This window comes from Daphnia carinata, chromosome 8 (genome assembly GCF_022539665.2).
Source record: "Daphnia carinata strain CSIRO-1 chromosome 8, CSIRO_AGI_Dcar_HiC_V3, whole genome shotgun sequence".
In the NCBI taxonomy this organism is placed as follows: domain Eukaryota; kingdom Metazoa; phylum Arthropoda; class Branchiopoda; order Diplostraca; family Daphniidae; genus Daphnia; species Daphnia carinata.
In genome coordinates this window covers 4,664,771-4,686,819 of record NC_081338.1, presented here as the reverse complement: position 1 = coordinate 4,686,819, position 22,049 = coordinate 4,664,771, and the positions used below count along the sequence as shown (strand labels likewise).

Genomic DNA, 22,049 nt, shown 5'->3' with positions numbered 1-22,049 from the left:
TGCCTTCTCGACATTGAGAATTATGACTTCTGAGCAGAAGGTTGTTGTTTTTAATATCTTGGTGTTGTGTCCTTTGCCTTAGGGGGAAAAACGGAAAGGAAATAAAGAATTTAAAAAAACAAACATAAATGATGATTTTTTTTAAAGAAACATATACCACAAAAAATGGGAATGGGTACCAAGGAGGAAAGAAATCAGGCAGGAAGAGCAGAGAAAAACAAAGGAAATTAGCTTGCTATGATTTCACGTCAGGAAATAACGTTTCCTCTCGTGCCAGCTTTCTAACGTCATAAGAAAAGAAAATTAAAGATAGGGACAAAACGTTTAAGTCGGCAAAAGGTGCAGCAGGCAACATTTGATTACTTTGAATGTGTAACCAGCGATCGAAGTTGTCACGAATTACTACCACAGATCCATCACTCATCCCCACTCTTGTTTTCCACAATCACGACGTCACTTTTATATTGCTATAATATCAGGATTGTGTTTTAAGAAACTGTGGAGCCACCCAAATGGAGTGACAAGAGCGACAAAGCCAAACCTGAGTTCACTATTTCCGCTGCTTCTCGTTCACTACCCTTCTCAAGCTGCCACTCTTGTCTCTGTTCACTTTACTCTTTCTCTTCCAACATCAACCCCGTCCTGATGGACTCTCTTTTCACGCCCGCGCAAAGCAAACGAGTTTCACCATGCCATCTGTAAAAGGATTCTAGCACTGAAACACGAATGTTTGGAAGACGGACAGATTTACTCGTTTCTATTGCACCCACATGCACGAAGATCATAGATTACACTTTCATATGACGATAAATGTTGATGCAGAATTATTACCTGTATGTTTAACCTTTGTTTCTTTGATTCACCGTGCATGTGGAAATGGCGCCTTCTGCTTACATCACGCTTTCGTACGGGCATTTCCGATATTCTGAACTTTTCCAACTCGATTCTTTAAAATGTCAGATAACATTGCGAATCATTGCTATCATCGATAAGTTCAAAATATGAATTTAACCAGTATAATGGGCAAATGGTATGCTCCTTCAAGTTCTAACAAAGTAACGGGGTCTCATTGCTCCACCACGAGTGCACGACAACTTGGTTTTAACGTGGTTTTAAGGCAAGAGTCAAAGTCCCTGATCCGAAGCCTCTTCTGGCTCGATGCCACATTTACAACTGGCCCATATTTTCCAACGACTTCGAAATGGGTAATCTGCGGATTTTCAGGTGTGGATTGGCTTGGAAAATTTCGCAAGCAGCCCAGTTTTACTTTACCGATAGTCCAGGCATAATAAGAAACACTAAGTTTTAATAAAAAAGCAAACTACAAAAAAGGAGGCTTGGAAATATAACCCGTCGATTTGGTGGCACTTTTGGGGCGCCAGTCCACACCTTAACATCGGCAGTTTACTCAGTCCGCATCCGCACTTTCCCTTCTGGCCCAAACATAGGCTCCTCCTACGATTTCAAAGTGACACCTATCGACCTATGCCACCTAGCACCTATGCGCGTAATTGTGTAGTAAACTCGGCTAAACGAAATCTGTCGGCGTGTAACTTTTAAACAAGATCTTTTCTACTTCCCGCATCTCCGTTGCGATTAACTTCCAAACGAATAGTTCTCTGTGTTGACAATGGATTCTTCGTATCTCCTGTTACTGTTTTTATGTATGGTAAAATGCGAGTGGAACACTAATGACTACCTGAAGAGAGAACATTCGCTTATGAAACCTTATACAGGCAAGTTTTTAACCAAAAATATTTTTCTGTGCAATAAGTTATCGTCACCTTTGTGGCCATGTAGGGTCAGGGCTCTCCATGCCATTCTGGGATTTTCTAGGCAGCACTGTGGTTACTTCGAACTATATCAGGTTAACATCTGACCTGCAGAGTAAAAGTGGTGCAATTTGGAATATAGTGGTGAACAGTCTTTCCATTTACATATTTAAAAAACAACTTTCTCACTCATTAAATTTATTTGTTTCTGTGTTTTGTGTCATCTTAGCCCTGTAAATCTAGGAACTGGGAAATCCAAGTTCAGTTTAAAGTGCATGGTCATGGGAAAGATCTCTTTGGAGATGGCTTGGCCATTTGGTATGCTCGTGATAGGATGGTTAAGGGTCCTGTCTTTGGATCCAAAGATTACTTTCATGGCCTTGCCATAATTTTGGACACATACAGCAATCATAATGGCCCTCATAATGTAAAACATTTCTTACTCAGTAATATAAAGTGAATATAAATATTGGTATTGTGATCGATAGCATGCCCATCCTTACATTTCTGCTATGGTCAACAATGGAACGCTTTATTATGACCATGATCGAGATGGGACACACACTCAGTTAGCAGGATGTGAGGCAAGGTTTAGAAATGTGGAACACGAAACATATTTGGCAATCAGATATGAAAATGACAAGCTCACAGGTACTGAAAGTAATTCAGAGTTTAAAACTTCTCTTTTCAAATTTAAATTTTTCCTCTGCAGTTTCAACAGATATCGATAACAAATCCGGCTGGAAACCATGTTTTACAGTCGATGGTGTGAGATTACCGACAGGATATTATTTTGGTATGTCGGCAACGACTGGTGATTTGTCTGATAACCATGACATTATTTCAGTGAAACTCTACGAGCTCGATGATTCCTTGACGGATTCGGTGAGTAGCATGGTTAATGGATTCCGTTTTCTTTCATTGTTAACGCGAATACTACTGCATGCAGGTTACAGAAGATCGTTCAAATATTCAACCAGCTGCCCAATCGTTTGAACCTCCCAGAGGTACCAATACTAAACTATTTTCTTATATTACATTTTTTTAAATGTGCGTTTACCTCTAGATCACGTCGATGACCCAAAGCCGTCTTCCCTTGGAGGTGTTAAACTTTTCTTGTTAATGCTTCTTGGTGTTTTAGGGGTATTTGTTTGCATAGTATTGGGAATAATTTTCTATCAGAGACAACAGGAACAGTCAAGAAAGAGGTTTTACTAGGTTACAAATTCTGTTGTCTCATAATGTTAAAATCCCTATTTTTGTGCTTTAAAGTGTTCATTTTGTGTGCTCAAGGTATTGACTGAATAAATAAATTGTGGGTGTGAGTAAAATCTTTGTTCAATTGTGTCATGTAATTAAGGCAATTGTGTTATCCATCTTATGTGAGAAGAAAACAAACCCTCAGTCATAAGACGATCTAGCTTTCAAGTTGGCTTGAGCCTGGAAAAAGTTACCATCTGCAATTGTTGCTTTTCTGTTAATAGCTTGATGCCTGCAAAAGAAGTCAAGATTGTTTCCAACAAACAAATTACATTGTAAATTTTATATTTACCTTTCTCTACTGACGATCTCTTCTACAATTTCGCCACTTCCACGGATCAGTCTAAAGACATTAGATTTTTGTATGACATTGCTTTAAAACATTGTCTTTCATTTGTGTTGCTTTACCTTTTCCTCCCAGTTTCAGGATCTACTATCCTTCTCAGTGTATTTTGTTGTTTTTCATATTCTTCTTTAGTCATAGGGGCTCTACTTTTCGATGAATTTAAATCAACATGTGGTCCAACATCTGGTATAGGTAGTTTCACTGTATGCACAGGTACAGTTAATGGTTTTTTCTCCACTACAGCTTGGCTATTAAGAGTTTCTTGATTTGCTTTCACTTTCTTTGATTTGTGTTTTTTACTCCTTTTCTTCCTTTTCTTTGCTTTCTCTTCTTTACTTGATTCTGAGCTACAGCTCGAGCTGCTAGAAGATTCCGAAGAACTAGAGACATGACGTTTACGGCTGCTCTTTTTGGAATGCTTTTTTCGAGATGTTTTTTTATCTTTCTTTCCTTTTTTCTTTCTTATTTTACTATCCATACTACACTTGGAAGATCGAGATCTCTCCACTATAGCTCCATCCATTGCTTTGACGTACACACAACAATGGTTTTAAAGTTTACAATTCAGGAAAGCTTGTGTTCTTCGGCAACCAAGTTTGTTCTGCAAAGGCTTCCGGGCATGTTTTGAAAACAATGTTTACGTTGCTAACAAATTGGGTTTGGCAACAAGTTTCTCCGCAACTGCAATGACTAGGCGAACTACTCAAATTACTCAACCAACTATTATTGCATGACGGCATGACTGCACTAGGCACAAAACACTAGCTGCCTTTGCCAAAAACGTAGTCCGTCTAAACATCGTAAATTTTAAACATAAAAAATTGGAATTTAAGATTGATTTAGCCCATTTTTCGCCTCGAATTCATTCGGGTTTCAATCAGGGTGTCTAATCGGGGTGAAGCGCCTCGAATTTAAGCAATCGATTGTGTACTTCAGTGTAATCAATCTTCTGGCTAACGAATCAAAATTCGATGTCATTGAATTTTTTTTTTAATGACGCATCGAATCCGCCATTTTTAAAATGGCATCGGGGCTATCGGGGAGACCTGAAAATTCAGCCCCGCCCCGCCCTGTTGGATAAATTTGATAGCATAAATAAATAGAAAAAATTACGCAGATGGCTCATTTCGATGTAAAATTGAAATTTAATTATCAATCGTAATTGGATCTTGCTTTCATAGTACTCTGAGGCTGGAAATAGTTACCATCTGCAGCAAACAGTGTACTAGGGGTTGGTTTCATCGTTTGCGGCCTTAGAAGGCAAAAAAAAACAAGCAAAAATTTACTATTTTTTCTAACAATAAAATAATGTGATAAAAAATGACCTCTCTTTGCTGACCATTTCTTCCACAATCTCTCCACTGCCACGAATAAGCCTAAATGTGGTTCACAACATAATTTTTAACTGCTCAAAGATTGTTCAAGTTATATTTTTCACCTTTTTGTTCCAGTTTCTGGATCTGTTATCCATTTTAAAGTGCTTTGTTGTTTTTCATATTCTTCTTTTGTCATGGGAGCTCTAATCTTTGACGATTTTAGGTCAATGTGTGGCCCAACATCTGCCTCTGGAATCACTAATTTAACTACTTGGGTAGCTATGATCACTGGTGTTTTCTCAATGATGGCTTTTGAATTGCTAGCTTCTAACTTGGCTCTCTGCCTTTTTGCTTTAGTCTTCTTACTTTTTTTCTTCCGTTTTTTTGCTTTTTCATCTCCACTTGATTCTGAACTGCTACTAGATATGGCAGAAGAATCGGACGAACTGGAAGAGCTTGAAATCTGACGTTTACGTTTTTTCTTCTTAGAATTACGTTTTTTTGACGTTTTATCTTTAGAAGATTTTTTACTTTTTTTTATTTTCTTATTCTTAGGTTTACTTTCCCGACCAGATTTTGAAACTAGAACTTTTTCAGCCAACAATTTTCCACTTAATGTGTCCATTGTGCCAAAGATCCCCGACAGAAAACTCTTTTTTCGCAAGATGACTGCTTTTTACTTCCTTTTTTCGGTTTAGTGAATGCACGACGAAATAGCGACAATTTCCATGTGGCGATGTGGGTAAACTTATTTCATGAACTGTTGGGTTTGGCAACCAAAGTTTCTGAAACCCACCATTACGACTTGGCGGCTGAGCGCCGAGATCAATTCGCCCGCCCCGATCCGCCCTAACAATTGGCTAATCGGGTCTGGTTGAAGATAAACAGGTAAAAACTGTGACCAACAAGTAAATGAACGGGCCTGCATGCTGACGGAACATTGCATTATTTAAAATCAAAACCGAACTTCGAGTTTGCTATCACATGTTAACAAAAAAGACTAATGTTTATTGGATAACTTTACAGTTCATACTAGATGAAGGGACATGTAGATAGTTCAAACATATAAAAATTAACTGCTAGTCCAGTTAGTGATTTTTTCTCTGGATGTGAATGCACAATACACCAACGCAAGAGCTAGACCACTTGCTCCACCTTTCAAACAGCTCTTCAGGCCTGAAGTTGACTTGTATAATAAACCTGTAGCTGAAGCAGCTGCTAATGTATTAAATTCATCTTCTGCATCTCTTAACTTAGATAGGCCCACTCCAAATGCACTGTACATAACAGCAACCACTCCAAGAGTATTGGCTGAACTAGCTCCCTGCTTCATTACATAATTAATCAATCTAAAAATAAAATATTGAGTTACAGATTGAAAATCATAAAAAAAATGTAGAACCATACTGGGTCCTGCGAAGCTTTCCTGTGTGACCAGCAGCAGAAGTGTCTCTAATTCCCTGTAAAAGCCCTGAGACACCTCCAATAGCTCCACCAGCCATACACATTCCACCAATAGTAGAAAATGCTAATTCAAATCGTCCTCTATTTCGACTAGCTCCTTCGGGGAAGATAAATTCCGGTTGGCTGCTTTTCAAGTACGATGGGTCAAAATTCAGATACGGAGAAAGTGGAGCCAAATTTCTGTTAGAATACACTGACAAGTTGACGATTTTAGCAGTAAAATCCATACAAACGAAAGTCATATTAAGCATACCTGATGAATTAAAATCATTCTGTCTTGAATCCATTTTTTAAAACAAACTAATTGAACTTGTTTTAAATGTTAGGATTCCAAGTTGCCAAGGTTTTTATCAAACGTGGGTCGTCTGCAGAATATTATCGTAATACACATTGCCAGAATCGTCAAAATGGTTGTTTTGAATTACCGAATTACAACTATAAAAAAAGGAATTCTTATTTCTCTCATTTTTTCCAGTTTTACTTGTTTTCAAAGTGAACTTCCTATTTTGAGATTTTTTGGAAATCGAAATAAAGCAATACCACGATTACCTTTGACGTCACAGTCTCACAGCTTTACACCCAACAAATGAAACATGCGACATGGAAACTGCTGGAAACTGCTTTTGAAATAAATTTTGTATAGGAGTTCCCCGAAGGGTAAGTCACGTAGGCTATGAATGCAATTTATACTAGAGGTCATGCAATAACTGAGCTGTTGCAATCAGTTCATCTCCGAAATTGTGTTTCACTTTGGCTGTACCTGCCTGTACTAATACTTCACACCAGCTTCCAACTAATGCTGGGCTTGCCCAATAGCTTTTGTGAAGGCAGAAGACAAATAACACAACTTAAAACTGGTTACTATTTTTATTGCTTTACTTCATTTTTATATCTTTATTTTTGTTTTTTATTATTACTTTCTGGTTATTATTTTTTAAAAAAGGTCCCTATCTTTCAAACCAGGTAGCTTTATTTTCCAGCAATATGTTTCACCGGCTAAATCAAGACAATGCGAAGGGTTCCCGAGAGAGAACTGTACGTAGCCAACACAAAATACATGCTTTAAAAAGCGGCAAGATCAGAAGCAGGTCATCTATATTCCCCACAACAAGCTGGACGACCTGACGACGGCGACCAACTTCTTCAAATGTTCGTCAGTCGTTTTCAAATATTTAGTGGCCTCACAACGCAGTTTTGGCTAGGATACCACAGAGGGAAGAATGATATGCCTCCTGTTTTTGGTTCTTCTACAAGCAATTCTTGCAATTGCTGGAAATTTAACAACCACAGGCGAACTCCTGATATTCGATGAGCATCCTCGCAGCAGACGAGCCGTACTCGTGAACAGTGATCCAAACGAACCCTGTCGAATCTACGGTCACAAGTATTTCAACTTTCAATTCCAAACCACAAAAACTCGGAGATGATGTTTCGTTTTAGTAACCCCATTCAGGTTATTGAAAATCTTCCAGATGGCCCAACTCTACGAACGATCAATCAACAGGAATGGTTGGCAGTCGCCACCGAATGCCAACAACGCTTGCTATCTCTGAACCAGAAACCGACTGGACCAAGCAACCAGCTGGATTTCATTTTCCCAGGTTATTATTGAAATTTCTTTATGCAAATACGTTAAATGACGATGTTTAATGATGATTTTGGGATTACCAGGTACCAGATGGTGCGGGACCGGAGACGTTGCCAGTAACTTTGACGACCTAGGTCCACACGTCGCCACCGACATGTGCTGTCGTGATCACGATTTTTGTCAAGACACTATGAAGCCTGGAACTTGCAAATATGGTTTATGTAACACTTCTGTCTTCACCAAGTACGTTTTCTAATGATAGTGGTTAATTTTTAGAGAACTAAAGATTTTTATACTTAACTCTTCCGATACTAAAAACTTTGAAACCTGTAAGATCACACTGCGACTGCGACGACCGATTTCGCCAATGCTTGCTCAATGCAGCGAATGACCCGGCCAGCATTCCTGTGGGTTTCCTCTACTTCGACGTAGGTGCTATTAGTTGCTATCGGCAAACCCCCGATTGCGTGAATAAAGTATTCAGGTAATAACATTATAGAAGGTTCCCAACAAAGGAACAAAAAATAAAAAATCTGTTGTGCATTGTACAGGGAACCCATCGAGCTAACTAGGCGACGGAAACGGCAATATCAGGCAAGGCAAACAAATTCGCAATATGGGTGGTGTTTCATTCCGCCGCAGCCCTTTAAAAAATCAGTGATGTTCCGGCGGAGCCAGACCGATGGGATCTTTCGGCATGTGATTTCCTCGATGAGCGATGTCACAATAAGGGTAAAGCAAGTCGCTGGACCTTCATTGTCGGTACGTGCCGGAAAATGATCGCCAGATAGAAACCAAGGCCATTTTTTGTCACAACTGGAAAATAAACTAGCTGAGGGGACCTCTTTTTAAAGCCTAACAAAATTTCAACGCCTTGTAGTTTTTACACGTGGGAATATTGATCTTTTTGGCCTTGTCACTTTTGTGGTAGGAGATGTCAGGTCATCTATTTCTACGGGGGGAGAAGTAAGGGGGGGGGGTCGTAAATAAAAAAAAATTAGGGGCCGCGGTTGTGGTACATAAAGTGAAATATAAAAAATCCATTTTAGTAACTCAAAATCAATTTGGAGGTAAACGCTATTCAATAACAGGATGTAACAGATATTAGCCGACGAACATATATAGTACAAAACGAGTAGTATTACTAAAGTCAAAGCACAATCAATACTTGAGTGCCCTTACAATATTACCCAGGGCAATGGTGGCATCATTCTGCGGAAATGCGGTCAATATTTTCAATGTTGCATCGACGTGCTTATCACGTACAGCTTGAAAATTTGATACAACCTCTACAAATGAAGTTTCCGGAAACAACTTGGACAGAACATGATCAGCTCTATTTTCACTGCTTTGGTAGGTCTGGATTTCAATGTTCGCCTATAATCCACTTAAATACAGTAAAATGGGTTGGGGTTTGAGGAAAACTAGCCTTTTTACCTGCCAAGCTAATGCGATCTCCATACCAAAAGATTTTCCAGCTTCGGCGAGTTCTGCGTTATTTCCGAGAATGAGTGTTGCCTGGCAAGCATGGGATATTAGAGAACCATATCTGTAAAAAAAAACAAAAAAAACAAAAAAAACAAAAAAAACAAAAAAAAAAAACAAAAAAAAAACATTTGCACTTTTATAGGATCCTGTTTAGCCATGTGCTTTATAGTAATGCTGATTTACCTTAATTTCGTTTGCTGATTCCACCTATCCAATGCAGAATCATTTTCATTTGCAACTACATCTATGAATTCAGAAGTACTATAGTCTGTTATTGCCTGTGCAATCAGCTCTACAATCTACAGCAGGCAGTATCAATGGAATTTAGTTCTTTCACAGAAACTCAGTTTTAAATTAGAAAGGAAAAAAAAATAATACCTTCAGATTTTGTATGGTTGCTAACTGCACACAAGAATGGGCTAGAAAGAAGTCGCCACATAAAACTGCCATTTTGTTACCCATCTCTAGGTTAGCATTTGGTGTGTTAAGATTTATTACTCCACCGTGAATTACATGAGCTGTATAGACCAATTCTGTGATTTCTGCAAGGGTTCTTTGTTGAGGCAAAATGTCTTGACCAGACTCCTTTTTTGCTGCCTTTGACATAAGCAAAACCAACAAGCCTCTGGTTTGATGGGTCTTATCTTTGGAATACACCAAATTTCTGAGAAAGCATATGAATTAAAAGTAGACGTCAGATGATAGAGCATGCCAGGAATTTACTTGGCAGTGGCAATGAGTGGATGTCCGGTCCCAATAAGCTTTTTTAAGTATACCGCAATATTAGAAATTTCATCGTTTGCAACGCTTCGCAGACTAAGGAGGGATGTAGGAAAGCCCACTACTTTTTCTGCATTTGAAACGGCTTGTACCCAACTTGTTTGATGCACTTGGGTACTTGCAAATAAACTTCTGGAGAAGCTAACTGCAGGGTGAATACGGGAACCCAGATGAAGTGCTTTCCAGCGAATCAAACAACTTCTGGGTACCATGTCTTCTTTTTTTTTTAATAAAAGGTACAGCTCTATCAGGTGGATATTTCCTGAAATACAGTCAATGAACAATATCAGTTATTGAGTCGTCTGCAAATCTAAACAATCAAACATGGACACCATCTGTTGACAGAAATACATTACAACGTTCATAGATCACGATAACATTTAAAATAACCTCGATTAACACAACGCACATGAAAGCAAACCACGACTTTTTTTTTTTTTTAAACTTAAAGTTGACGATGGAAAACTTGATTAGATGCCTACGGTAACGTGCGCAATGAGTGATCGAAATTGGTCAAACAGCTCCGCAACAATACATAGACTTGACAGAAGTACGCAACTAATCCCTTCTAAGATGTGTGCGTACTGCTTTAACTCAAAATTTCTCTCCCCAAGAAATACCACCTGTTCTTATTAAACATAACCAATCCAACAACTTCCTCGAACGCTTTCGACGCGATGCTGTTAGCAGCATACACATAAAGTGTATAAAATGACCTAGTGCGCTGGATAGATGCCAACCGGTTTTGGAACTAGTTGGTGAGTTTTCTTTTCAAAATTACTATACATATCTTCACATTTCTCTTCGTCTGTTTTTGTAAACTGTTTATACTTAAATAGTTCGATGGGGCATGGTTTTGGAAATAAACTGACACTAACCAAAAAAACTCACAAGATAATGGGATTTGTATGGGACATAAAACAAGTGAGCAGACAAGAAACCTTAATCCTTCGTTGGCAACAGCTTGTTTCCAAGCGAATCAAACGATTTCCAGTTGATGTTTTTTTCCTTGAAAGAAAGAAATCATTGACTGTAATTTAAGCACAGCTCCATTTTTGTTTTTACTTTCCTTTAAAAAATGACAACCAAGTGATAGTTCTATTGATAAACGAAAATTAAAGGTTAGCAAAGCACTACAAAAACGTCGACGCAATTGGAAGGTTACTAGTATACTCAAAAGTTGAGTTCACGTGAAGAGAGAAAATCCCAAAAATCCTTGTGATTTGGGCACTGACAGCAGTTGAAATGACGCATCGCTCTGAAACTTCGTGACCCAGTGCACTAGATCAGGCAAACAGGTTTTCCGGATATACAAGTCTGTTGTTTTCGAAAACGTAATGATGATACGACTTCTCTGGGAAATCCTTTTCTCTTTTCTGTGCATGTACCATCGGGCCTACGAGAACGGTTGGTACGAGATTTAATTTCTAAAGGGAACGTAGAGGAAGTGATGCACACTATATAGCTCAAGCGAAGAATACAAAGGGGAAATAGGACAATGCTAAAGTAATCTCTATTCTCGTATCTACGTTAAGAGAATTAGCGTTGGTTTCTTGCTTTACTTGCTCATCGTCTTTTTTAGCTTTAATCTTAAGACGATAGGCTGGTTCTTTCTCAAGAATTCACCGATTGACATCTCCCGACATTTCCTGATACCAACCAGCCGTCTTGAGGCCCAACCAAATATCAAAGTTTCACCAGTCGTTGTCTAGTACTCGGAATCGCAGGTCTACCATATTGCCGTTTGGTTGGCGGGGAAAGCGAAGGTCCTAGCACAACAATGAAGCTCATAGTGGTCTTATCGCTTTTAAAAATCACCTTTGCAACCACTTCAAACTGGACGAATTCCGATGAGCTATTGATTTTTGACGGAAATCCTTACGGCAGACGGGCTGTGCTGGTCAGAGGCGATCCTAACGAGCCATGTCACATCTACGGTCAAAAGTAGGTTCAAACATTCTTTCGTTTTTGTCTCAGTTCTATAAGAATGTTACGTTAGGAACCAGATTCAATTTATCGAAAACCTTCCGGATCGGCCAACTATCCGGATGATTAATCAACAGGAATGGTCGGCAGTTCTCGACGAATGCCAGAGGCAACTTCTGGCTGCTAATCCAACATCAAATCCTGTTGACATACATTTCATCTATCCAGGTAATCATGACGCCAGAAAATGGAAAAAAAAACCAGACCATCCCTGCAGAAATGATTTCGTATCGCTCTAGGCACCAAATGGTGTGGACCAGGAAATGTTGCCAATGCTTTCGACGACCTAGGGACTCATGTAGCTACTGACACGTGCTGTCGTGATCACGACAACTGTGGCGACAAAATGAACCCCGGAGCTTGTAAAAATGGGTTGTGCAACAACTCGATCTTCACCAAGTATATGTCTGCTTAATTGCACTACTTTTAATTATGATTTTGACTTACCTTTACTCGTAATTTGCATAAGATCCAATTGCCACTGCGATGACCAGCTACGTCATTGCTTGCTGAACTCGAATGACGAAGCAAGTTTTCCGGTGGGCTTAATTTATTTCAACGTTGCGGCCATCACCTGCTACCAGCAAACTCCTGATTGTTCAAACCAAGAATCAAGGTGAGACAAAGTTTTCCTCCAATTCATCGTATCACATCACGAATAAATCGTTTTTACTGACCATACTAGGCGGCGACACCGCAAATATTTTCGAAACTTGGATGAGAATGAGGATCCAGAAAGTGGGTGGTGCTTTGTTCGTCCTCAGCCATTCAGAAAATCGAGGAACGAGAATCGCTCCCTTTGAAAGCTCAACACACATTACTAGAACCACAATGAAAGTTCCTGAAAGTCCGCTGCTTGTAGTGTTTTACGACTCTGTATAATCGGGCAGTTTTAATTAATCAATGCATAAATTTGAATAATCGTTGAATATGACTGCATAGCATACCTAAATGTTTTTGAAACTGTCTGTATCACGTTTTCGACTTCGTAACATTGCCGAAATATCTGGCAGTGGCTAGTAGAGCACGTTCGACTCCTCGACCTTTCAAAGGAAAACATTTAGTTAGTAATGCAGTATTTCATTTTGTAGAGAACCTTAAATGTGTGTAAATACACCGAAATTGTAACATTACGAGGACGATGAACTTCTAGTGAAGTGAAAAGCAAATCCGTTCAATCTTACCTAATTTCAGGTGTTGAATCGATTTTAGCAACTGGTCAAAACAGGAAAACATTAGAAGATGTACAGTAAAATTTGGGGTCGTTTGGCAACTGCAGGAAGTAGTGAACGGCATGGCTCTTCATTTTCTCAAGTTAGTACTGTACGATGCGTGACCCATCTATAAAGGGCTCGCTTCTCATCAACACCGAGATGCGGAAGTCGGGTAAAGCCTTCTTCCGTTACGGTACCCGATCCGGATCGATTCGGATATGCCTCACAAGACTCTGTGCAACGTCTCCACTATGGCCTACATTTTTCGAGTGAATTCACTATTCAGCTCACAACCGACTAAGCCCATTTCAGCCGTACACAGTCTACACAACAGCATAATGATGATCAAGGCGGCTGTTTTGTCTTCCAATCCGGTAATCAGACCTTGCATTTTACACACTCTCGGGTCAAAGAGACGTTAATAAACAAGGCTCCGCCTCGTTGGACTCTACCCGCCGTCATATAAAACAATGCAGGTGGATCGCGTCGCTCTAGAGTTCTAACAAGCTGCAATCCATCACATGTATGATTATTACCAAGTGCCAATTGATTTTCAATATTATCTACCTGTTTTAACAGAGCGAAATAAGGCGTAGGAGTACGAGGTGAGTTTGTACTACTGTAGCAAGCGCTTCCGAAGGTTTTTCTCTTCAGGATAGGGAATATTTCCTTGGAGATGTGGAAGGGTAATCACAAATGGCACGTAGTGATGTTGGTGCAACTGCTGTTGTTTCTCCACGGAGTCGAGATGCAACAGCAACAGCCACAGCAACAGCAACCCAAACCGAAATTCCAGCAGCAACAGCAACGACAGAGCGAACCCGAACGGAAACCGCAGGTCTATTGGGCCACGAGTATGGACAACAATAGACGATTCCAGCAGGCAAATGAATGGGATGTAGTTGCTCAACACAATAACGTTGATCGGCAATGGCCGGCTCCAGCGCAAGCTCCTAATCCCCTTCCAGCTCCTACTTCAGTTGCACCTACAACAATTACGCCACCACCTGCGCCAGTATATGTTCCTCCGCCAGCGCCGGTGTATGCTCCTCCGCCAGCGCCGGTATACGCTCCTCCGCCAGCGCCGGTATACGCTCCTCCGCCAGCGCCAGTTTACGTTCCTCCACCTACGCCATCACCTTATCAGCCTTACATGCCCCCCGCCCCTCCAGCCTATCCTGAACCTGCTCCTCCAGCTTACCCCGAACCAGCTCCTCCGGCATATCCTGAACCAGCTCCTCCAGCCTACAACTTTGCCCCAGCGCCGGCCTACGATCCACCGGCGCCTTCTTATGGTCCTGCTCCAAGTCCACCAGGGCCGTATTACTACTATGTCCCAGTTAAAGAGAGCAAAGAAAAAGGACCGTCTATCAAAGATATGCTTGAAAAGGATAAAGAAGCACTGTTTGCTTTGTTGCCTGATAATAACAAGCATCTAACCAATGAACAAAAAATTTGGCTGTCGATACTTACGCCACTGATTGTAGTTGCTCTGGTCATCCCGTTGGCAGCTATTCTCTTCTCGGGTAAATGATTTAAATTTGCTATTCTGCCAAACGAAATTGTTGGTCAATTTTCCTTTGAAAATTCAGGATTCACCATCACAACTAACGGACGCAAGTTTGGTGAATTGAATATAACCGATATGAAGAAGAATATCTTAGATATTGCGGAAGGCTATGGTTCCGTCCTGGAAACAGAAGAATGCATGCAGCGCATCATTTGCGATCTTGGATCCTACGCAAAATCAATTCCAGGAAAATCTTATGTTCTTACGTAATATTGAATTGTTTTTCTTTACCATCTTAGAAATGTTGGTTGCCCTTTTCAACATATTTGTTCTCCAGGTTCTTGTCGGCGCTTGTGCCAGATACGATGCAGAACAATATGGCCATTTTCCAAAAAGCAGCAACTTACGGCGCTGACAAAGCGCAATGTACCAGTTTCAAATGTTCGGCGTGGAAGTACTAACATGTTTTTAGAAGAACAAGCAACTCCAAGTGATCGGATGTTTCTTTCGCCAAATTGCCGTGACTTCTTTCTTTGCCCAGCTTTCGAAAAGCCGGTCAATTATTTATTCAAATCTTTACCTTAAAAACTGAATTGTTATTAATAAAAATGTGGAAAAGGAAAACGTACCCGACCACCAATACGTTTGAAATTTCTATTTTCTTAAGACCTCCTTATTGGTGTTGAACATTACTATTAAACAAAGTAAACAAGATTTCTCTCTAAACAAAAAAAAAAAAAAAAAAAGAAAGAAAATATGAATGGTGACACATAAAACTATTGCCACTTCCCATGGTCAATGAACCCTAACTTTAAAGTGCAAACCAAAAACGACCCAAAGTAATGTTACTTTTAAATCAACATAAATTACGGTAAAACTGATTTCTGAAAAACGAAAACCCAGTAACGAAAAATAAAGGTGGGAGGTCTATCAACTGAGGAAAACATTGTACGCGTAGGGATTTTAAAATAAGGTCAATGTTTGCATCTGAAAACGTATTTCCTGTGACCACTGCGTGCCTTGTCTACCAATAGACTAGCAGCGCTTCTTTCGGATGTACTCGGATAGGGAAATGGGAGGTGGGATGAAATCCGGACAAATATTCCGAATATGTGTCATTCGACGATTGGTTTCAGATGTAAAACCTTCATGGTAAGTAGACAACCACACTATAAATTTAAAGAACGCGGTGATAGGAAATTGACTTACTTTGCGAACAGAGGAAGTTGAACCGCGTAACAGCGTGGAGCATGAGTCGATCAAAACTGCACTGCCTTTCGATAATGCATGTTCCTTGAGGAGCGTCCATGAAAAAATCAAGAACTTCATTCTCCAATTGTGCTAACATTCCCTAAGAATATAAATCTCAATGATTAAATGTTAATAAAAGGTATTTTTGTTCGACATTACCATAGGGAAATGACGTTTAGTGAAAATAGATTTCAATTTAGGACACAAAGTACAGAAGGCCTCTTCAGCAGTCATGTTTCTGCGTCTTTCACGGTAGCTGACAATCTTTTCGACGGCGGCCAACGGCACCTGATCCAGGATGGGCTCATTGTTGAAATAAGCAAATATTTCATTATTGGCAATAATTGCCAACTGATCATCTTCGCTAAGGTTTAAAAAAGAATTCCAGGCCCCCATTTTTTCTGGCTCCTGCAGTAAAATGGTAAATACTGAGTGAGGTTCAGTAAACCCTGGTTCAGCCCTTTTGTCTTCATCCGACTCAGCCAAGTTGAGCAAGAATTTATCTTGAAGGAACAATCAGAGATAGAAAGGAATTCCAAAAAACTAATAGGACAGACATACTGTTTTCATAACGTCTTCTCTTTTTCTGTCCTTTTGGAAACTTCTCTTGTCCATTATCTGATTTGCGACTGGGACGGCTTTTTCCCACCAAATGTTTAGGAAAACACGATGTTGGTCTGGAAGCCCTGACTGGTGGAAGCTGATGTTGAGTTTGTTGGGTTAGAGTTTCAGCAGGTGTGGGATTCTCTGGCGGTGCCAAATCTGGCAGCGAATCATTTTCAGGTAAACTAAAATAGATGACTTGTCATCAAATACTGATTACATGGTCATTTGAGAAGCAACTTACACTGGTCCAGTCTCTAAAGGCGATATGTGAAGGAACTTTGAGCGTTTAATTACACCCATTTTACGGATATGCTCTTAATTTCTGCGAAAGTGAAAGTGGTTGGTTTTTGCTCAATCCAACCTCCCGAAGCAAAGCAGTGGTTTGCTATACAATAAAAGGAAGATGACGTATTCTGCATTTTGTTATTTATTTTTCTTTTTGTTGTTGTTGTTTTATTTTTATTTCTTACTTAGTTTTTTTGTGTAAACAGAAATATTAATGTCAATGAATAAAAAAAAAACAATATTACTTACATTTTGACCCAATTTCTCGCAACCGAAGTGTTCCTTTCGTTATTCGTCAAACGAACACAACGGAAGCTTCTAACCTTGCTCACGAGATGACGTTGCGAGACGGCGGCCACTAGCTGAAAAAATAAATAAATAAGTAATAATAAACTAACTGATGGGAACGCCTAAAATGAATAAAATTCTTACGCTAAAATTCGAAACTGGATGCCAAATGGAATTAAGGCCGAACGTTCCAAAAAAGGCAAGTAAAGAGGAAATTACTATTTTGAAAGTTGTTTCGAAATGTAAACACGTACAGCTAGCGAACAGTCACTGGTCCTCCTCGAAACCAAATTAACGTAGCCTACTTGGGTTTGTCGCAGATGCTTTGTGCTATGCTCATTTATTTTCCCATTTTAAGAAACTGCTTAGTAAAAACATGACAAAGACAAAATAATGAAATCGTACAAAGTTAACCGTAAACGAGGGGAAATTAAAAAGGTGAAAACCTAATACATATAGATTTCCTTAGCAGACGACGTCGGGATTCAAATGTTGACCCATTTTTGCACTCGTGTAATTGTTAAAACACGCGAACAAGTTATACTGGTTTTCCTGACATAATAAGGTGAATATGCAATAGGGTACTTTAATCACGTTTTGAGCTTCAAGGACGTGTTTTTTTTTTTTTTGTTATGTCAATAATCATTACTTCTGTTTTTTATCCCTTTATCCCTTGATAGCAACCTTTTTCGCTCGGTAGGATACAAGATTTTCATGAGCACGAAGGTGTGTTTGGTTTATGGGACCAATGAGCTTCAAACCTTGGCGGAGGCAAGTTTTTTTTAATGTATTTAATTGCGAAAAAGCAAAGGAAAATAGTGAAAACAGCTCAAATGAACTGCATCTCCCCAAAAAAGGATATTTCGCCTTTCTTTTTATCTCAGTTTTTTTTAAATGATCCCTAAGCGAGTGTAAATAGAAATTTCTTCTGGTTGTTATTGCAGAGAATAATCAACGAAATTCTAATCAGCTTTTTTAACGAAATTTTCTTATCAGTTCACAGGCTTTCCTTTTAAAACATTAAAAAAAAAAAATGAATAATGTGCCGGGCAAACAGGTGCTATTGCTTAACGGCACAAGATGTGCGGGGAACCCCACATGGTAAATAGACCAAAAAGAAGAACATTTGAACGTGAAATTTCGCATCCGTTGAAAATGCAAATTTCACGGCAATATCGACGTAGTACTGCAATATCAACGTAAAATCAGTCAGCACTTGAGTGCCCTTGCGATGTTACACAGGGCATTCTTGGCCTCGTTTTCTGGAAACTCGTTGGCCATATCCAACGCCGCGTCAACGTGATTGTCACGTAAAACTTGAAAACGTGATCCAACTTCTTGGACAGAAGCTCCTGGGAAAACTTTGGCCAGAACGTGTTCTCCTTTATTCGTTGCTTTCTCGTAGCTTTGGAGCGTAACGTTCGCCTAAAACCAATCGCCGTAAGAATGCAATAAAAGTCATAGATGACTGATGTTGTTTTACCTGCCAAGCTAATGCCATTTCATGTCCAAAATGTTTCCCGCATCGTAAGAGTTCCGTGTTGTTACCAAGTATTAGCGTTGACTGACACGAATGCGCCAACAGGGTACCGTATCTACATTTTATTTCAATATTCCTATATCGTTGTATTGTAAAACAAATGTTGTGTTTGGGGACGTACCTCATTTTTGTTTGCTGCTTCCATTTATCCAGCGCACTATTCTTTTCATCAGACACCAATTCTACGAATTCAGAAGCGCTGAAATCCGAAATGGCCTGACCGTACAGGTCTATAATCTGCAACATTCGGCTTTAAAATGTGTTAGGCAAGAGAAACTTGTATACAGATGGGCTTACTCTGAGATTTCGAAAGGCTGCCAGTTGAATACTGGAACGGGACTGAATGAAATCACCACACAGAATGGCTATCTTGTTGCCCAATTCTAGATCTTCGTTTGGAGTTGCGAGATTCATTATGCCCGAGTGAATCTCGTGAGCAACGTAAATCAATTGTGTAATTTCAGCAAGTCTTTTCTGTTCGGGCAGAATGCCTTCAGCTGGATCGCATTTGGCTGCCTGCGATATCAGCCAAACGATTAAGCCTCTACTTAAATCCGTTTGATTTTCAGGCGCCATCAAACGCCTATAAAAACCAAATCTAAACTTAAAACTGTAATTAGGAGAGTCCATTGCATGTTAGCTATATACTGGACAGTGGCTGTAAGAGGATGTCCAGTCTCCATAAGTTTTGTCAGGTAGATGGACATGTTGGATATTTCGTGACTACCTACAGTTTCTAGACGAAGGAACGTTGGATTGCCCGCCACTTTCTCCGCATTGGCAACGGCTTCCATCAGACGACTGTGAAGGCGTCGAGAACTCAACCACAAAGGCCTGCAAAGTGTACCATCACTCAAAGGCATCAAAACAGTCTGACGATGATGATTCATTAAGCGCGTCGTGCAATTCCTCAACGCCATTTTCTTCTGTTTTTGTATGCGTGCAAATGAATTGGTTACACATTGCCAATATAAATCAATTTGAATTAAAGGCTTACCTTCAAAGACCTCTAGGAATGAGCAAACGATTTCGATACTATGCCACAATCTTCTGTTTAAAAGCGAGACCGGTGAAGGAAACGTTCCGCGCTGTCTCACCACTTTGACGTGAATAAAAGTGGATTACTTTCTCCGCCTAGGCAACACACACACACCAGACTGACAGATGTTAGCAATCCGGTTCTTGTGCGCCTAACAATTTGATATAGGTTTCATGTCTTGACAGGTGTACATGAAATAATCCAAAAAACGAAACGTCCTCGATAAAAAAAACAAAAAAACAAACGAGAATGTCCATCGAAACCTACTGCCAAAGGCCATGGGCGTCGTTTTGCACGTACGCGTGTAATGTTGACTTTTTATGTTGATAGAAACGCCGTTTTATTTTGAAAGTGGGAATATACAATACAGCATGAACGTAAACATATTTAAAAAAGAAGAAGCATGAAAGTGTTGTCTGCATATTAATAGGGAAATGTACACGAAGAGCCCACACATAGGCATATACCTTCATTTTTACTTCATTCTGTTGAGTAATTTGTGCGTTATGGTGAATAAGAATTGCTGATAAGGCGATGGCGACAGCCGAGCTAATTGGGTGACGGCCTCGTCGCAATACTGCGTGGCCAAATCTTTGGTTCGTTGCAAGCCGTCCGAGCGAAGAATGAGGCGAAAGGCTGTCTCGACATCTCCAGGTTCTTGGAAGCGGCGCGCAATCATGGCGTTCAATTGGGGAAACTGGAAAGTACAGTTATCAATTTAGAAAGTCGGGAATGCGGGCCAACTCGAAAGTGCTGGCTTACTGTTTGTGCGGCAAATAGGACCGGGGCGTTGGCTAGCCCTTGGCTCATGTCGACCGCCGCAGCTTTGCCCAGTTGGGCGGAAGTGGCTGAGAAATCCAGTATGTCATCAACCAGCTGAAATGCCATGCCCAAATCACGTCCAATTTTAAATGCCATCGTCTGCAAAGTTGAATCACCTCCAGACAGCAAGGCGACCTACAACAAATTGGAATGTTTTAATGATGAAACATGCGAATAGAATATAAACCGGAGCATTTGAAACATACCGATTGACAACTATGCGCAAGTAAACTGGCAGTTTTCTTAAACGTTTTATCGATGTAATGATCGAATCTTTCCTCTTCAGTTTCGCCATTTACCAGTTGCATGATTTCTCCAATCACAATATGATCAATCATCTGCAAAAATTTTAAAAGGAGTTGGGCTACTTTTGGCTCGTCACCATTGTGGGCTATCACTTTGCATACCGTATTTAATAACACGGACACCTCCTCATCGCTAATGTCAGCGGTGATGCTCATCGCACGTCCGAGGATAAAGTCACCAGCGAAAATGGACTAAAACATTACAAGAAATAATAATAATGAAATACGAAATAAAAGAAATAAAGGCGAAGCTCTTTTACGTGTTTCACACCCCAGATGCAATTGATGGACGGCTTGTTTCGTCTGCTTTCGGCTTTATCAATCACATCGTCGTGATAAAGACCTGCGACGTGAATCATTTCGAGTATTTGGCACACTTTCCTTTGATTCTCCGCTACAGTCCTATAAGACGAATGATTTCAAAGACAATTTTCTTCAAGGTAAACACGTCTGTGTTGAACATACGGCGATTTCTGATCCAGGTGAGAGTTGATTGCCTTAGCCAGGCACATGGTAATTACAGGTCTTATGGCTTTACCGTCTTCGTTGAAATAATACTGCGCTATGGGTATCAATGGCGCCAGCGTTCCCGTTAGAGCCTAATCGTGGATTCATTTGTTTTGTTTTTGTTTTTGTTTTGTTTTTTTTGTTGAAATGTTATAAGCGCAACGTTTTGGTTGGAACTGTCTTACATTTCTGATGCCAGCGTAAATGTCCGTCACATCTTGTCTAATCAAATCGCTTTCACGGAGTTTAACGTTGTCAGCTTTTGGGGCAGTAGCAGTGAGGCTGCTCACACTCGGAACGCCAGTTTGGATCTTCATATAGAAAACGGTAATGTAAATTATAGCCACGAAAAAAATGAATATGAACGAACGAACAACAACAAATATTTAAACCTGATTGAATTGAAGGTGGAATGCAGATGAGCGCGCGGTTAGAAGGCCAGTTTCACCGAAACGAGGAGGATGATATGCCAAACGCTTAGCAAACCTGTGGCCCATGAGAAAGCACTTCATTTTCTTGCTGTATTCAAAATAGTTGGCAAAGACGAGCAAAACATAGAAAGCTAATGTCAGCTTCAACGCGTTTCTCTCTTCATAGTGAATAAAAATGTTAGCGTGCCACTGTTTATAATGCGTCCGTAAAGTATCGATCAAAACATTCGGGACTCGGGTTGTTATGAACA

General features: G+C 40.0%; 11 protein-coding genes across 11 annotated transcripts in view; 4 read left to right on the top strand and 7 right to left on the bottom strand.

The window, feature by feature from the left end:
- LOC130704004 (all trans-polyprenyl-diphosphate synthase PDSS2-like) overlaps positions 1 to 12,813 on the bottom strand; it is a 40,437-nt gene extending 27,624 nt beyond the window's left edge. Inside the window, exons 1-7 of the mRNA XM_057525474.2 lie at positions 12,678 to 12,813; positions 12,448 to 12,591; positions 9,958 to 10,276; positions 9,613 to 9,898; positions 9,418 to 9,533; positions 9,184 to 9,295; positions 8,892 to 9,123 (exon numbers count right to left, since the gene is read on the bottom strand). Of these exons, the coding sequence (XP_057381457.1) occupies positions 8,908 to 9,123; positions 9,184 to 9,295; positions 9,418 to 9,533; positions 9,613 to 9,898; positions 9,958 to 10,276; positions 12,448 to 12,466 (1,068 nt within the window). The 5' untranslated portion in view covers positions 12,467 to 12,591; positions 12,678 to 12,813 and the 3' untranslated portion in view covers positions 8,892 to 8,907. The remainder of the gene's footprint in view (positions 1 to 8,891; positions 9,124 to 9,183; positions 9,296 to 9,417; positions 9,534 to 9,612; positions 9,899 to 9,957; positions 10,277 to 12,447; positions 12,592 to 12,677) is intronic.
- Positions 1,476 to 2,990, top strand: LOC130704007 (vesicular integral-membrane protein VIP36-like). Its single transcript, XM_057525478.2, has 7 exons — positions 1,476 to 1,736; positions 1,801 to 1,916; positions 2,002 to 2,199; positions 2,261 to 2,423; positions 2,485 to 2,657; positions 2,722 to 2,779; positions 2,839 to 2,990. The coding sequence occupies exons 1-7, from the start codon at positions 1,631 to 1,633 to the stop codon at positions 2,988 to 2,990; spliced, it is 966 nt and encodes a 321-aa protein (XP_057381461.1). The 5' UTR covers positions 1,476 to 1,630.
- Positions 3,106 to 4,387, bottom strand: LOC130704015 (ADP-ribosylation factor-like protein 6-interacting protein 4). The gene is made up of 3 exons (XM_057525487.2): positions 3,441 to 4,387; positions 3,325 to 3,375; positions 3,106 to 3,264 (listed from the first exon to the last, which is right to left on the bottom strand). Exons 1-3 carry the CDS (start codon positions 3,899 to 3,901, stop codon positions 3,174 to 3,176), a joined length of 603 nt encoding a protein of 200 aa, XP_057381470.1. The 5' UTR covers positions 3,902 to 4,387; the 3' UTR covers positions 3,106 to 3,173.
- LOC130704014 (ADP-ribosylation factor-like protein 6-interacting protein 4) lies at positions 4,504 to 5,408 on the bottom strand. The gene is made up of 3 exons (XM_057525486.2): positions 4,817 to 5,408; positions 4,704 to 4,754; positions 4,504 to 4,630 (listed from the first exon to the last, which is right to left on the bottom strand). The coding sequence occupies exons 1-3, from the start codon at positions 5,317 to 5,319 to the stop codon at positions 4,531 to 4,533; spliced, it is 654 nt and encodes a 217-aa protein (XP_057381469.1). The 5' UTR covers positions 5,320 to 5,408; the 3' UTR covers positions 4,504 to 4,530.
- Positions 5,682 to 6,532, bottom strand: LOC130704017 (mitochondrial import inner membrane translocase subunit Tim23-like). Its single transcript, XM_057525488.2, has 3 exons — positions 6,412 to 6,532; positions 6,102 to 6,351; positions 5,682 to 6,043 (listed from the first exon to the last, which is right to left on the bottom strand). Exons 1-3 carry the CDS (start codon positions 6,443 to 6,445, stop codon positions 5,767 to 5,769), a joined length of 561 nt encoding a protein of 186 aa, XP_057381471.1. The 5' UTR covers positions 6,446 to 6,532; the 3' UTR covers positions 5,682 to 5,766.
- LOC130704010 (phospholipase A2 hemilipin-like) lies at positions 7,153 to 8,632 on the top strand. Its single transcript, XM_057525482.2, has 5 exons — positions 7,153 to 7,542; positions 7,599 to 7,759; positions 7,830 to 7,989; positions 8,081 to 8,230; positions 8,298 to 8,632. Exons 1-5 carry the CDS (start codon positions 7,379 to 7,381, stop codon positions 8,524 to 8,526), a joined length of 864 nt encoding a protein of 287 aa, XP_057381465.1. The 5' UTR covers positions 7,153 to 7,378; the 3' UTR covers positions 8,527 to 8,632.
- LOC130704012 (phospholipase A2-like) lies at positions 11,582 to 13,091 on the top strand. The gene is made up of 5 exons (XM_057525484.2): positions 11,582 to 11,958; positions 12,014 to 12,168; positions 12,240 to 12,399; positions 12,470 to 12,616; positions 12,686 to 13,091. Exons 1-5 carry the CDS (start codon positions 11,795 to 11,797, stop codon positions 12,801 to 12,803), a joined length of 744 nt encoding a protein of 247 aa, XP_057381467.1. The 5' UTR covers positions 11,582 to 11,794; the 3' UTR covers positions 12,804 to 13,091.
- A 799-nt stretch (positions 13,092 to 13,890) lies between these two features.
- LOC130704003 (uncharacterized) lies at positions 13,891 to 15,392 on the top strand. Its single transcript, XM_057525473.2, has 3 exons — positions 13,891 to 14,740; positions 14,807 to 14,990; positions 15,062 to 15,392. The coding sequence occupies exons 1-3, from the start codon at positions 13,891 to 13,893 to the stop codon at positions 15,183 to 15,185; spliced, it is 1,158 nt and encodes a 385-aa protein (XP_057381456.1). The 3' UTR covers positions 15,186 to 15,392.
- LOC130704009 (uncharacterized) lies at positions 15,057 to 17,172 on the bottom strand. Its single transcript, XM_057525481.2, has 6 exons — positions 17,116 to 17,172; positions 16,823 to 16,966; positions 16,537 to 16,763; positions 16,135 to 16,478; positions 15,934 to 16,075; positions 15,057 to 15,869 (listed from the first exon to the last, which is right to left on the bottom strand). The coding sequence occupies exons 2-6, from the start codon at positions 16,879 to 16,881 to the stop codon at positions 15,760 to 15,762; spliced, it is 882 nt and encodes a 293-aa protein (XP_057381464.1). The 5' UTR covers positions 16,882 to 16,966; positions 17,116 to 17,172; the 3' UTR covers positions 15,057 to 15,759.
- Positions 17,173 to 17,926: 754 nt separating this feature from the next.
- Positions 17,927 to 19,799, bottom strand: LOC130704006 (all trans-polyprenyl-diphosphate synthase PDSS2-like). Its single transcript, XM_057525477.1, has 6 exons — positions 19,692 to 19,799; positions 19,343 to 19,620; positions 18,992 to 19,277; positions 18,816 to 18,931; positions 18,638 to 18,749; positions 17,927 to 18,579 (listed from the first exon to the last, which is right to left on the bottom strand). Exons 2-6 carry the CDS (start codon positions 19,612 to 19,614, stop codon positions 18,364 to 18,366), a joined length of 1,002 nt encoding a protein of 333 aa, XP_057381460.1. The 5' UTR covers positions 19,615 to 19,620; positions 19,692 to 19,799; the 3' UTR covers positions 17,927 to 18,363.
- Positions 19,800 to 20,072: 273 nt separating this feature from the next.
- LOC130704002 (all trans-polyprenyl-diphosphate synthase PDSS1-like) lies at positions 20,073 to 21,951 on the bottom strand. The gene is made up of 8 exons (XM_057525472.2): positions 21,760 to 21,951; positions 21,553 to 21,678; positions 21,326 to 21,459; positions 21,121 to 21,262; positions 20,963 to 21,052; positions 20,762 to 20,893; positions 20,496 to 20,690; positions 20,073 to 20,430 (listed from the first exon to the last, which is right to left on the bottom strand). Exons 1-8 carry the CDS (start codon positions 21,877 to 21,879, stop codon positions 20,209 to 20,211), a joined length of 1,161 nt encoding a protein of 386 aa, XP_057381455.1. The 5' UTR covers positions 21,880 to 21,951; the 3' UTR covers positions 20,073 to 20,208.
- Between the last annotated feature and the right edge of the window lie 98 nt (positions 21,952 to 22,049).